General features: G+C 41.7%; 2 protein-coding genes across 3 annotated transcripts in view; one reads left to right on the top strand and one right to left on the bottom strand.

The window, feature by feature from the left end:
- Nucleotides 1-3,685, top strand: part of LOC106133274 (frizzled-2) — a 30,188-nt gene extending 26,503 nt beyond the window's left edge. For both annotated transcript variants that reach the window (XM_060946518.1, XM_060946519.1), the window contains exon 3: nucleotides 180-3,685. In XM_060946518.1, the coding sequence (XP_060802501.1) occupies nucleotides 180-1,640 (1,461 nt within the window). In that variant the 3' untranslated portion in view covers nucleotides 1,641-3,685. The remainder of the gene's footprint in view (nucleotides 1-179) is intronic.
- Nucleotides 3,686-3,745: 60 nt separating this feature from the next.
- On the bottom strand, nucleotides 3,746-12,947 carry LOC106133267 (uncharacterized). The gene is made up of 9 exons (XM_060946520.1): nucleotides 12,855-12,947; nucleotides 11,153-11,287; nucleotides 10,543-10,654; nucleotides 9,916-10,064; nucleotides 9,076-9,253; nucleotides 8,194-8,370; nucleotides 6,997-7,099; nucleotides 6,376-6,472; nucleotides 3,746-5,459 (listed from the first exon to the last, which is right to left on the bottom strand). The coding sequence occupies exons 1-9, from the start codon at nucleotides 12,945-12,947 to the stop codon at nucleotides 5,274-5,276; spliced, it is 1,230 nt and encodes a 409-aa protein (XP_060802503.1). The 3' UTR covers nucleotides 3,746-5,273.
- Nucleotides 12,948-14,272: the final 1,325 nt, after the last annotated feature.

Below are 14,272 nucleotides of genomic sequence, written 5' to 3'. Positions count from 1 at the left end.
AATGATAAACAGGTAGCGGTTGAGAGAAATAGGTTCGATTTTAAAACTGATATTCGTTCTCTCTCATCTTTACGATTACCATTTTTAGCCGTTTAAACCTCGGACCCAGCGTCTATAACGGAATTTTTGATTGTTTGTTTTTTTTTTCAAATGTTTATTTTTATATTTTTCGTTTCCAGGTACATCAGTATTGGCCTCTCGTCGAGATCAAATGTTCAGCTGACCTCAAGTTTTTCCTATGCTCCGTGTACACGCCCATCTGTATCGAGGACTACGCGAAGCCCCTGCCCGCGTGCCGCAGCGTCTGCGAGCGCGCCCGCGCCGGCTGCGCGCCTCTCATGCAGCAGTACGGCTTCAAGTGGCCCGAGCGAATGGCCTGCGAGAAACTCCCGCGCATGGGCGACCCCGACCATCTGTGTATGGACGAGAACGACAGAGAACCCGAGCCGGAGCCGACCAGACCTCCGCCGAGGAAAACGTTCAATAAACACTGCAAGGATCCAAAAAACTGCGAAAGCGGCCCGGCTGCAAGCGCGGGCGCGGGCGCGGGCGGCACGGAGTGCGCGTGCGCGTGCCGGCCGCCGCTGCAGCCCGCGCGCGCGCACAACGCCAGCCGCGCGCTGGCGGGCGCGGGCGCGGCCGCGTGCGCGCTGCCGTGCCGCGGCGCCTTCTTCTCGCGCGAGGAGAAGCAGTTCGCGGCCGTGTGGGTGGCGCTGTGGAGCGGCCTCTGCGCCGCCTCCACGCTCATGACGCTCACGACCTTCCTGATAGACTCGCAGCGCTTCAAGTACCCGGAGCGCCCGATAGTCTACCTGTCGGCCTGCTACTTCATGGTGGCGCTGGGCTACCTGGCGCGGCTGGCGCTGGGCCACGACGAGGTGGCGTGTGACGGCGCCGTGCTCAAGACCTCCGCCAACGGCCCGAGCGCGTGCACGCTCGTCTTCATTTTGGTCTACTTCTTCGGCATGGCGTCCTCGATCTGGTGGGTGGTGCTGTCGTTTGCGTGGTTTCTGGCGGCAGGCTTGAAGTGGGGTAACGAGGCGATCGCCGGGCACGCTCAGTATTATCATCTCGCCGCCTGGCTCATCCCGGCCGCGAAGACCGTGGCCGTCCTGCTCGCCGGCGCGGTCGACGGTGATCCCGTCGCCGGAATCTGCTACGTCGGAAACTCCTCACCAGAGAACCTGAGGCGATACGTGTTAGCGCCATTGATAGTCTACTTTGCACTCGGAGCGACGTTCCTTCTAGCCGGGTTCGTGTCGCTGTTCAGAATCAGATCGGTGATCAAGCGGCAGGGGGGAATCGGCGCCGGATCGAAGGCCGACAAGCTCGAGAAACTGATGATCAGAATTGGAGTGTTCAGCGTGCTGTACGCGGTGCCGGCGGGCGTGGTGATCGGCTGCCTGGCGTACGAGGCCGGCGGCTACGAGTCGTGGCTGAAGCGCGTCGCGTGCGGCGCCGGCTGCGGGGAGAAGCCGCTGTACTACGCGCTGATGCTGAAGTACTTCATGGCGCTGGCGGTGGGCATCACGTCGGGCGTGTGGATCTGGTCGGGCAAGACGCTGGAGTCGTGGCGGCGCGTGTGGCGCGGCGGGCGGCCGCAGCACCGCGCGCTCGTCAAGCAGGCGGGCGGCGTGTGACGCGCGGACTGCGGGCCCGCGCCGCCGCCGCTGCCCGCGCCGCCGCCCGCCCCGCTGCCCGCCCCGCTCCCCGCCCCGCTGCCGGCGCCGCACGCGCAGCTCCCTCCTTCTGCCCCGTCGGCCCGCTCGGGACAACCCCTTTCTGATTACGGCCCGGTTTAGTGAAATAGGACACGATTTTTCAAAGCGAGATATTGACATTGCGAGTGATTAGCGTCCCGTGTGTTCCGCGACCGTGTCGCATGTGCCATTCGATAGACGATGTAAAGACGGACGGGAGAGGAGTCGCGCGCTGTCTAGTCGTAGCGTATAAAGGCGCGCGGCAAACATATACGTAAATAGATTTAAGTGAACGGAACGGCGTCCGAAGCCGCTTCCCGGTATTACCTGGCTGGAGCCGGGAGTTCGTCGACTCGACTTCATGTTAAAAACTGGAAAGTTTACGCGAATGGATATAGCCGCGAGAAGCACAATCCTTTTTGATATATTTAGAACTTTTATAAACAATATCGATACCAAATACTGCAAGATAAATGTTACAAGTGCATCGGTTTCAAACGCGTACTAATAAATTTGTATCTCCTAGACTTTCTTGAGAAAAATAAGTAATGACAGAACTGTAACGTACACACTAGTAAAATACTATATTAATATTTTTGCTCGGATTATTTAAAATAATCATTTTTGTATACGCCAATAATACAGTAAATTACTAATGTGTATTAATTATTTACTAAGACTGGTTTTGTAAATATGTTTTAAATTGTATGCATTTATTGTTATCAGTGTTGCCATATTTTATTTAAGAGCCAAGTGCTATTTAAGGTACCTCTTAAACAGAAAATTAAATAATCAATGATAAAATGACGGTCATGTTCCCGGCTGAAATGACTGTATTTTCCAGGTTTATTTCCATGTTTGACTCAGTTATTTTTATAATTATTTCTTGAATGACAAAAAGCCGCAAATTCTCTGCCTTTGGGAATTTAAATCTAATAGTCAGGCAGTCTCTCAGTCTCATATATGTATATGCAGGTTTGTATCAGTCATTTAAATTTGAGCCTAACGATAAATGTTTACAATTTGCCATTTGACGAGCTAACAAAATGTAAAAGCGGCGGAATGTATTGTAAATAGCGCCATCTATCTATGATAATATAAATTGAAATTGTTAAGAAATATGGACCTCGTAATTTAGTAAGGTTAGCACCAAAAAAGAAAAAAATGGCGCACTGCAGGATTCAGTCATTCAACTGGCATTCGTATGCATACCAGTAAATTGTTGATTTTTGTATTTATAAAAATGGTGAAAAAAAGTAATATTGAAAAAAAAAACGGAATAATTTATTGGTATGTGTTGTGCTGACAAATTGATATTGTAAATTCTTTTATAGTCTGAAAACTTATGAAAGAAATCTTGTGATTTATGCCTGTACAGATCCACTGCCATTGCCTTTAGTTTAAGAAAAGAATACAATGTACACTATTTCAATTTAAGAATGTAATTATAACGATCTCGTAAATCGATATTTAAAGTAAAGTAATCACCATTATTGGAGTTATATCTCATTAAAGCATCGGTAACTTTGCTAAATACGAATAAGCTCAAATAGTTACTTCATAAAAGTAGTCAGATTACTGTATTGCGTTCAAATCGTATCGTATCGTTTTGTAAAATATTTTATTTGTGAAACCATAGATTTCATGACATGGATCAGTGCTATAATGAATAAAAAGGAAAGAATAATCAACGTTATGTCATGATTCTACGTCTAATGTATAATGACTAAAAGCTAGTAGAAAATAATTCAGAAGTCATCTTAGACTTCATACACATGTCTAGATTAAGAGAAATAATAGCGTCGCAACAGAAAAACCCCTACACTATGGGGAACCATTTTCAAATTCAGTCGAATGATCCATGCCATGAAACGAGTAAATGAAAAAAGTGACAGCGGGCGCCAGAGCCGAACGCATGCAAAAATTATGTAATTTATTTTATATCTAACTGTAGATAACAAATAAAACGACTTTTTTATGTACAATTATCGTATTTTCATTTTCATCCTAATCACGACTTATGTTCAGTCTGTTTTTAAAAAGATCTAAAAGCCACTAATTGCTATAAAAAAAATAGTTCATAAATGGTTATTGCTAATTTGAACATTATTTCGAATTCGAACTCTTACAACGCCATCTTTCGCACCGTTGCAACATCATAAAAGTACTGTACAGCGCCACCTATGAACAGGATTTCAAAACAAACATGAAAAATGTATTAATAGGTGGAGCTTCATTTACAGAAATAAAGATTTTAAATAATACATTGTTAATAGCGCCATCTATATAATAAATTAGATAATATAAATCGAAATTATTGAGAAATATCGATAAATCTCATAATTTAGTAAAAACAGCAATAAAGAAAAACTTTGGCAAAAAGACTCAGTCATTTAGCTGGCATTATTTCTTTATTTATTCTATATTGTAATATGTTATTACAGTTTGCAAATAACAGTCTACCATTATTATACATACCAGCAAATTATTGATTTTATAATTATGCCTGTACACACATCCATTGCCAAATAAAACGACATTTTTATGTATAATTCTTGTATTTTCATCCTAATCACAACGAAATTAAATGGGATGACACTAAGATATATATTACAATAAAAAGCATGTTCAGTCTGTTGGTTTTTAAAAAGATCTAAAAGCCACTAATCTCTATAAAAAAAACGAATTAATGACTAGTTATTGCTAGTTTGAACATGTCTTCAAAATCGAAATATTACAACGCCATCTATCGCAGCATTGCAACATCTGTTAAAGTACTTTATAGCGCCACCTATGGACAGGATCTCAAAACAAACATAAAATTTGTCTTAACAGATGGCGTTATACGTACAATAATTAAAAATAATTTTGAAATAGTACATAAAAATTTTAAATCTATCACATTAAAATAGTACGGATATCATTTGGACATACCTTACTACAAACATAATATTTTTCACTACGTAATTTTTAAAAATATACAGAAAAATAGACGATATCGTCTCCCAACTTACGTAAGTATTATGGCACGGAAGAATAACTTTACACTCTAAAACTTATCAACCCTCAAAAATTACGTATTTTCGTTAGTAATGGCAGTTTCTCTTAAAACTAAATCTAGCAGTTCACTACTGGCTTAGCCTAACTTATCTTACAAACAGTTTCAAAATCACTAACCATTTTGAAACAACCATGTAGCCTTTACATCTTCTCTTTCTCTCTATTCTGGCTTGCAATGCCAAACATACTATCAACAAATAAGCATAAGTGTATAAGGATGAACAATAATTTTTACTTAACCCCTCAACTGTTGATAACCAATTCAAACAATTAACACAATACTTGTATTACCAAATGCTTCAATAAAAATAATAGGTACCTTCGCCTGCGCAACTTTAGCGCTACCTACAAAAGATTACAGGTTTGTCGCAATTTCTTTACCGAGATGAAAAATTAAAATACTGTAAATTCGTGACCCTTCTTTTGGCTTTGCCAGGTAAAATAACGTTAAAACACACAGCCATTTCGACCCCGGATGGGTCAAGGGGCCTCCCCATAAGAGGCCCCGTACTCTCAACTGACGACTCCATTTTGATAGTACGCCTGGTAATCGAACATTGGAATATTTTGAATGTTTTGTTCCATCATATCTGTAGGTTGCATGTACTGCTCCGGATGTTGGTAGAAAACCTCGTGCGGTTGGCACGTCTGCTCCATTTCTATTGGCTTTTGATCTGTTTGCGACATTGGTTGAAGTGTCTGAAAAATTGATATAAACTTGAGTGTAAAAAAAATTAAATTCTAAATTATTAATTTGTATAAAATTTATTAACCTAAGGGTACATGAGATGTCGCAAGAAAGTAGGGAACAGATTATTTTACCATTTTCTAATAGGATACAAATTTTCGTAGAAGGATAGGAATAAAGAAATGAATTTAAACTATTAATGTCATTTAAACTAAATTATTTGTTTGGTTTGTATTGAAGGCTACCTCACACAAATTAAAACGATTCATATTTTGTAGTTAATATATATCATTTACAACTTATTATTATTTACAATTAATTACTCAAATTAAGCTAATATTACAACCCACATATATAATTAAACTATAAGTCGGATTATGTTAATATATATCATTTACAACTTATTATTATTTACAATTAATTACTCAAATTAAGCTAATATTACAACCCACATATATAATTAAACTATATCTAAGTCGGATTATTTAAATATTGTGTTGTGTACCACATTGTTGACATCGATATCGACAACGGAGCATCGACTCTTCCGACGCGCTCGTCGCCTCCCGAACAACGGTTTTGTGTGGGGCGTAGTGATGCGCCGGAGTAGCGATGCCACAGCGACATCAGTCTAAAATTCACTGAGACGCGAAACGCATACTTGTTTGTACGTCGCGTAATTGTTATCCACCTACCCACTTTCTTATTACATTAGTTTTAGTTTATATCGTATTAAAGAGAACTTTCATCCTTTCTCTATCGCATTGTATCTTCATCTATCTACTTTCCTCTGTGCTATCCTGTGAACATTATATACCGTGTCTTGACTATAACCGGTCTACGGGTGTCGTGGTAAAAAAAAAACAATTAATTTTTAATATGTCCGTCTATCGGTTAAAATAAAAAAAAATACTAATGACTCCTCACCTGCATTTGGTACTTGCATCGTTTGAATCTGCCATACAGCGAGGAGTAAGGCAGGTTGAAGTGGATGGCTGCTTGGTTTATTGACATTTGTCCTACCCTAAAACAAATAATGAATAGTTCTGCAAAAATTCGTTTGGAATTGCATTAATGCCATCGCGTTACCACTAGGTGGCGCTGATCAAATCACATACAAATTCGCGTTTACTTTCTAGACGCGTTTGATCGAGTAAAACTCGCATTAACCCCTCAGATCACCAAAGGGGCTACTAAGTTTGTATTTATTAACTCAAAAAAATGAACTTATGCTTTGTACTGAGACCTTGTTTGTATAATGAGTAATAGGTTTATTAAGATTTTGCCGAGATATTGGTAAAGTTCTAACTATAATAACCAATTTCGCTTCTAGATCGTGGGCACACGTCAACTTCGACCGTAACAAAAACTAAATAAAATTTGTACTAAAGTATTACTTAAATGTGGAATGAAGAGTTATTCATTCATTCCCCACGGACGACAAATAATGATGATAATTCTATTCTGAAAACTCGACCGCGAGCAATAGCTTGCATTCTTTTTGTATTTTGCTAGCATTAGCATAACTTCTCAATAGTGTTGGATTACCTGACAGCTTCTAACGCCTCCCCCATGGCGTCTTCCGACCAAGGAGTGGGATTGGAGCGAGACAACTCGATACCCTCGCGTTTGCAGCGACCATACAGAGTGCCTGGAAATTGTGCATTTAGTCAACATTTTCTCAATCGGTAGAAGAATTTACAGAAGACCTATAGACGTCTTTCTCCAATAGAAATATATTGAATAAGTTTCGTGTGTTTTTGGCACTTTAGAATAGAAGCACTCCGTATCTTTCCCATGGATGTCGTAAAATGCGATTGAAGCACAGGCTTATAAATATGGGATTCCTCTTGTAGGCGATGGGCTAGCAACCACTCCCAATTTGAATCTCAATTTCATCGTGACACCATGTAGCTGGACGTGGCCTTTCAGTCTTTTCATCCGTTAGCTCAGTCTACACCGCAGGGGATATAGCAGTGTTAATATGTATGTATATACATACATATGGTCACGTCTATATCCCTTGCGGGGTAGACAGAGCCAACAATCTTAAAAGACTAAATGGCCACGTTCAGCTATTTGGCTTAATGATAGAATTGAGGTTCAACTAGTGACAGGTTGCTGGCCCATCGCCTAAAAAAGAATCCCAAGTTTGTAAGCATGTATTATGTATGTATGTATTTATGAATAATTGCTAGGGGCCAAATCACTCAATACTATCACACATATGCCTATGACATTTGAAATGTCACAAATCCAAGAGCTTTCAACTATTTGCTTTATTTATCTGTAATATGCTATATTATTTTGTTTATAGGCGGTCGAGCTAACTAAATAAAACTAAATATACACTCTTGTATTAAGTACAACTACTGGCCAGGGATCCCCAGCAGCACGCTATACAAGATAGCTCGCCGCGAGGAGCCCTTCAAATAGTCAATATCAATTCTGAATTGCGGGGTAGACTGAGCTAACGGTTGAAAAGACTGAAAGACCACGTCCAGCTACATGGTGTCTCGATGGAATTGATACTGAACTGTCTATTGATACAAATAGCTGAGCGTGGCGAGTGGTCTTTTCAAGACTGTTGGCTCTGTCTACCCCGCAAGGGATATAGACGTGACCATATGTATGTATACACTCTTGTGTTAAGACAGAGAAAAAAGGGAGGCATATTCCTTCCCGCTGAACTTCCTCGGACGCTGCTAGATGTCTCTGTAACGTTAAAGAGTTAGACCGCCTGACCTGTGGGTATCCCGAACTGCGAGGCGGCGCGCTGCACGGAGCTGGCGCCGCAGCGGATGGCGTCGAGCGCGCGCTGCAGGTCGGCGCGCCGCCACGCGGTGGGCGCCGCGTTGAAGGGCGCCGCGAGCCGGATGCCCTCGCGGCGAGCTATCTTGTACAGCGTGCTGCTGGGGATCCCTGGCCAGTAGTTTATAGTGGTTTAATAAAGACATGTGGTGACATCACTGATGTCACACACCAACTGTCAATCATAGCGAAGAAAATGACGCGCTCAGTTAACAGCAACGAAGAGTCTAAATCGCGAAAACAAAGACGGATTGTAGCATAAATACAACCTCCGACTCAACATCGTCGAAGCCGCGGTTCCCCAGGCATCAAATCTAGCCTGGCGGAAGATCTTTCCTTTGGTGGCGGTCGAGCCGAATCATCGCTCCCGCTACATACATACTCGTAATTTTCATTACAGACTAGTTTTGTGCCCTCAGATCCTACAAAACGTTCCCCTTCCCCCTCAGTGAGGACCAAAACCGAAACATTTGCCATGAGGACGATGACGACTTCAAAAGAATTTTGCTTCAGAAGAATGATCGTAGCTGTAACTTGTAGGTAAGAATCTTTTATTGCCAGAGTCACGGGGATCAGACTTAACTGAATCGTGAATTTAAACTAATTCTGCGGAGATAGCACGACACGCGCGACGTCGTATTTATCTCGCTGGATAAACTATCGCTGTCACGTTTCACGTTATTATAAAAAGCGAAATAGCGATAGTTTATCGCGTGACAAAAAGAAATCGCACATGCCATGCTAGCCCCGCTCTCCAAGATGTAAACAACCTCAAAGAGAATAATGGTATGATGATCACCGTAATTCAACTCTTACCGTAGGCTTTGCTAGCCTTATTGGCGGAAATTGCTCCCGCTCGTAATGCGTGCAGGGCTCCCCTGAGATCAGCTTCACTCCACGACTTGGAGGTGCCTTCCTTCTTCGGCGTGTCGATGCCGAGCCGGTGTGCTCGCTGCCAGAGCGTCGTCGACGGAATGCCGTATGTCGCTGAAGCCTGATACACGATTTTATTGATAGGGATATTTATAAAAAGAAAAAATGTGCCGTAAGAACATTTGGCGCATTTGGACTAATTCTCATTATGGCGACCTACTCGCTATCCGTTTAATAAACTTTACGAGGTCTTATTGCACTTGCAGAGACAACGGGGCAGTCATTTTGATTCAACTTATATGTTGGGTACCACTTGTAATACCTAGGTTTGTTGAGGAACTTTAGTTACCGCCGTTATTTTGTTCTAAACAAATAATTGTGTCATTTATTACAAACCTTTACGGGCGTTGTTGTAAAGATAGCCAATTTTTTGATTCTGTACGCGCAAAAAGCCTATTCTACCTACCTTCTCAAAGTCATGACACATACATACATATAGTCACATGTATATCCCTTGGGGGTAGACAGAGCCGACAGTCCGAAAAGACTGATAAGCCACGTTCAGATATTTGGCTTGATGATAGAATTGAGATTCTAATAGTGACAGGTTGCTAGCCCATCGCCTAAAATAAGAATCCCTAGTTTATAAGTCTAACCCTTAGTCGCCTTTTACGAAATGTCATGATCTTGAAATATAAAAAAATAGATAATATAAAGAATAGATTGATTAATTCTTGAATTATTCATTCTCTCGCAAGTTACAACTAGCGCCATCTAGTTTACCTTAGTGAGACTCATGTTATGTTTCCGCAGCGCCTCGAGCGCGTTCTCCATATCCTTCTGCGTCCAGGTTTTGGGGCTCGCCCTGGGGGCCGGCTCGGGTTGGGTGCCGCACGAGTCGCTGGTGTCCTCGCCGCTGTAGTGTTGTTGTTCTGAATAGGATATAATAATATTGAAGATAAGGTACACTTAAGTACCTTACTAACATTGGCGATATTTAAATTAAATTAGGACGCCTTTTGAAGGCAAATAAAATTTAGATAAAAGAACCTATTATAAAAAAAATCTGTATTTCTTAATTGAAATCGGAATCTATAAGTTACATTTTCAGATTTCTAGGAATTAGTTACTTTTCCTCCTATCTTTGATCGTGGTCCTAATCTCTCCGTAGTGGAGCCCGGTGTGAGCCTTTGCGCCCTGGCCTGGATTGGGTAAGTCAGTTAGTATTTTTTACACAAAATGATTCCCGTCCGACCTCCGCAACCTTTGCCAGAAGGGTAAATTTTACTTTTTGTTGTAAATATTACTTAGTCACCTTTTACGACATCGATGGGAGAGAGATGGTGTGGTCTTATTTTAAAGTGCCACACGGCTCAACCACACATAGGTATTAAGTCATAGAATACGTACCGCCTTCGGACAGTGGTTCATCTTTGACCGCCAGCAGAGGCATGAAGTCAGAGGAGTCAGGCTCTTCGGGGGAGCACAGCATGGACATATGCCTGTCGAGAAGAGTGGAGCCCTGTACGAAAAACATGACCATGTCATGACATAAAGCTGAGTGGAACATTTTTGATAGCATATAAGTCTAAGATTTTTAAGTTATTTACTTGTAGGTATTTAATCTATTCTAATATTATAAAGCTGAAGAGTTTGTTTGTTTGTTTGCGCTAATCTCAGGAACTACTGGTTCGAATTGAAAAAATATTTTTGTGTTGAATAGAACATTTATTGAGAAAGGCTTTAGGCTATATAGGTAATATCACGCTGCAACTATTAGGAGCGAAGAAATAATGGAAAATGTAACAAAAACGGGGAAAATTATTCATCCTTGAGGGCTTCAATGGTGCCCAAAATAACTATTTCACGCGGACGAAGTCGCGGGCACAGTTAGTGCTCCAATAAAATAATATCTATCTATCTAAGTTATATCTACAAACATAAGTAGAGAAAGGGATATAGACGTGACTGTATGTATGTATGTTTCCAGTAAGTTGTTGTCCATTTTGCCACTACTTACCGTGGCATGGGGCGCCGGTTCCAGCGTTTCCAAGGCGGAGGCCGGGGCTGCGTCCGAGGGCTCCTGCTTCACGCAGACAGGCGTCGCCGCGGGCCCCGCCGGCGCCAGCGGTGCCAACTCCTCCAAGCCTTCGGACTGATGGGGAAGCCTATCATACTTTTGATTATCACGTATTTAATGTGCCGTGTGGTTCCCGACACCAATAGAAAAAAAAATAGGACCACTCCATTTCCGTGGATGTCGTAAAAGGCGACTAAGCCATAGGCTTAGAAAATTGGGATTCCTCTTGGAGGTGATTCGCTAGCAAGCTGTCACTATTAGAATCTCGGTAAGCTACTTGACTCGTTTTTCAAGTTGGTCCTAAATAGTTCATATTTGTTATTTTAACCAAAAACATCTTTTTTTTAAATACATTTAGTGTCAAAAATTTATTTGAAATCATACTTTTAAAAAACGAACGACATCGCTGTCCGCCATGTTGGTCTTTTAATTATCTGTGCTCTGACGTCATTGTTCACAAAAAATATATTTTGTCATTAAAAGCCCGGGATAACCTAATAAAGTTTGAAGATATCATGATTTTTATTAGATAACATGAAAAATATAGTGACCTTCATTGTAATAAATTAATAATACCCAAACTTCATTTGAAATGGAAAACTGTGCTGACTCATTACAAAAAAGAGGCTACTCTTACTTAAAAACTCTTTTTAAGTCCTGTCCACGATATCTATCTAGTACACGTGTCGCACTTCTAATATTGAAATTTATATAAGTAATTTAATTTCCTTGAAGCCTAATACAATAGGAAATATAATTAATTCAACGGCTAAACGTGGCCTTTTAGTCTTTTCATAACTGTTAGCTCTGTCTACCCCGCAATGGATAAAGATGTGACTATATGTATGTATGTATTTACCTGTAAATGCTGTAGTATTTGTGGCACTCCATCATCAGGTCTGCAGACATGTTCTGATTTGACGAGCCGTCCCAGTGACAATACCTACGTTAGTTTTAAAACGAAAAATTATTTTCTCGAAGACACTGAATAAAGCCTTCCCTTATAACGCTATATTCAAAATTTCGTCACGTGAAATCCATCACATGTCTCATAAGACATAATGTGCTTCAGACAGTGTCTCAGACAACTTATGAATCATCAGTCATATGACAGACTTCGCTTGTCTCACAACACGTGTATAAGACATCTCGTGTCTCATCAGACATCCAGTGTGTCAAACATCGCGTGTTTACATATAAATAAATCGAACACATTTTTAGCCATTTATTTTTAGGGCATGTTATGGTTGGGTATCATTTGGACACAAGACAATTACGGAAAAAATATTAAAAGACCTAAAATTTTAAACAAAAATTTATGGCACAAAAACAATAATTTTGCATTACAAATTTAATTAACACACAGGCCATAAAAATCCGTCCAGTTTTCACTTAAAGTAATAACTAGAGATGGGCAAATGCCCGGGCATTTAAGGCCAATTGGGAAAATTCCCAATAAATGCCTTGGAAGTAATATATCTATTGGGAATTTTCCCAATTTGCATTAAATTCCCGGGCATTTGTCCATCTCCAGTAATAACTACAAAATAATAAAACAGTGCCTTAACACTAGCACGGTTTGCTAGCATACTCGCGCAGTATGAACACTGACAAGTACTTACATATTAAGACTTACTCTTACCTGATTGGCTAAAAACCCGTGAGCGAAAGAATTGCTGTCGTCGTCATCCGATAGTGGTTCGCATTTTATTTGAGCTGCTCCGTTACCAGGCATCTCCTAAAAACCACACCAGGGTTAATAATAATAATAAAAAAAAAATATACATTTATAAAAAAAATAATCGAATATGTCAAACAAACGGTTACTTTTAAAACTACTTAATACTTGTGTAAAGTTTAATAAAAGTTGTGTATTGTTTATCTGTATTCCATTTACTTGTACTGCCAATTGTGAAATGACGAACGCTATCCCCCATTTTCACAACTGAATGTTGCGTCGCAGGAATCGAACAGTCACAGTTATAAGTACGTTTACATAGGCAATTAGACAAAAGGAAGCGAGCTTTATTGAATTTTTTCTCGATTGGTGCACAAATGAAGAGTACAAAGTCGGTTCCCTCTCATTCGCACACGGCAGTCTCCGCGACTTTTTTAATTCCATTTGTTTTCGCCCCTCCCTCACCCGCAACAACAAGAACGAGACTATGCGTCGATAAAAACTTAGCTACCGAAACTTCTATCGCCTTTAAAGTTCCCGCGTGCTTAATTCAAAACTTTATCGCCACAGGTATCCACACTATATGCGACTCTAGGACTAGGCCAATAGAGTGAAGAACAGTGCGCATCACCTTTCGCGGTTTTAGTGAATGTAAAGTTTCGCGGCTAACCCTCTCGGAGTATCCGTGCCTTTTCTAGCGTACCGATACATTCACTTTCACCGTCTTCCCGACGAAGGACGGTGTAAAACGGGCGCCGATAAACGCGAGGGAAACGAGAGCCGCGATGAGGGCGCGAAATTCACTCACTCACCTAGTCGGTCAGCGGAAGCCGCCGCAAACGCTCGTCCGCGTCACACATGCAACGCGGACGCGGAAAACACTGCAACTTGACCTTCGGGAGACGATGAGATGTCGCAAATGAAAGTGAATTCGGCACACACCCGGCCGAGTCTGCGTCGCTGCGTGGCGCATGTTTAGGAGGTGCAGGGCGGCGCGTGCTGATTTTTTTCCGCGCCGAAGAAATAAAAACAAACGCCTTTTAGCCGGGAACCGGCCGCGCGGCATGCCTACCCCCGCCTGCGATCGCGTTTGCTATATTTGCATCTCGACTGAAACTAGTTTCCTTTGATGATTGATGAATAAGAGCACTTTCCAAGTTGCACTAAAAGTTAGAGTACTAAAGTTTGGAGGGTAAGAAAGTGAGTTACAATATATGCGATGGCTCAGTAGGGTAGGGAGGTTTGATGCAGTATAGCGAGTGTAGGTATGCAGAGAGTGGAGGCTGGGGTGGGCCCCCGCCCGACCAGTCGGCGCCCCGCACGGCGCCTTCTCTCTCCGCTCCGATTGATTTTTATTACAAGAATTTCGCTGGTGGTTTTTT

The sequence above is a fragment of the Amyelois transitella genome, chromosome 11 (assembly GCF_032362555.1).
Source record: "Amyelois transitella isolate CPQ chromosome 11, ilAmyTran1.1, whole genome shotgun sequence".
NCBI classification, from domain to species: domain Eukaryota; kingdom Metazoa; phylum Arthropoda; class Insecta; order Lepidoptera; family Pyralidae; genus Amyelois; species Amyelois transitella.
The sequence above is the reverse complement of the archived record's forward strand: the minus strand, read 5'-3'. Positions and strand labels throughout refer to the sequence as shown.

Bases quoted from the DNA above. Each gene is read 5' to 3' on its own strand.
- LOC106133267 (XM_060946520.1), bottom strand. From the start codon at position 12,947: ATGCCTGGTAACGGAGCAGCTCAAATAAAATGCGAACCACTATCGGAT. The intron at 10,065-10,542 runs GTACGTATTCTA...TATCCTATTCAG, and splicing joins TGAACCACTGTCCGAAGGCG to AACAACAACACTACAGCGGC. The intron at 9,254-9,915 runs GTAAACTAGATG...ATCGTGTATCAG, and splicing joins ATAACATGAGTCTCACTAAG to GCTTCAGCGACATACGGCAT.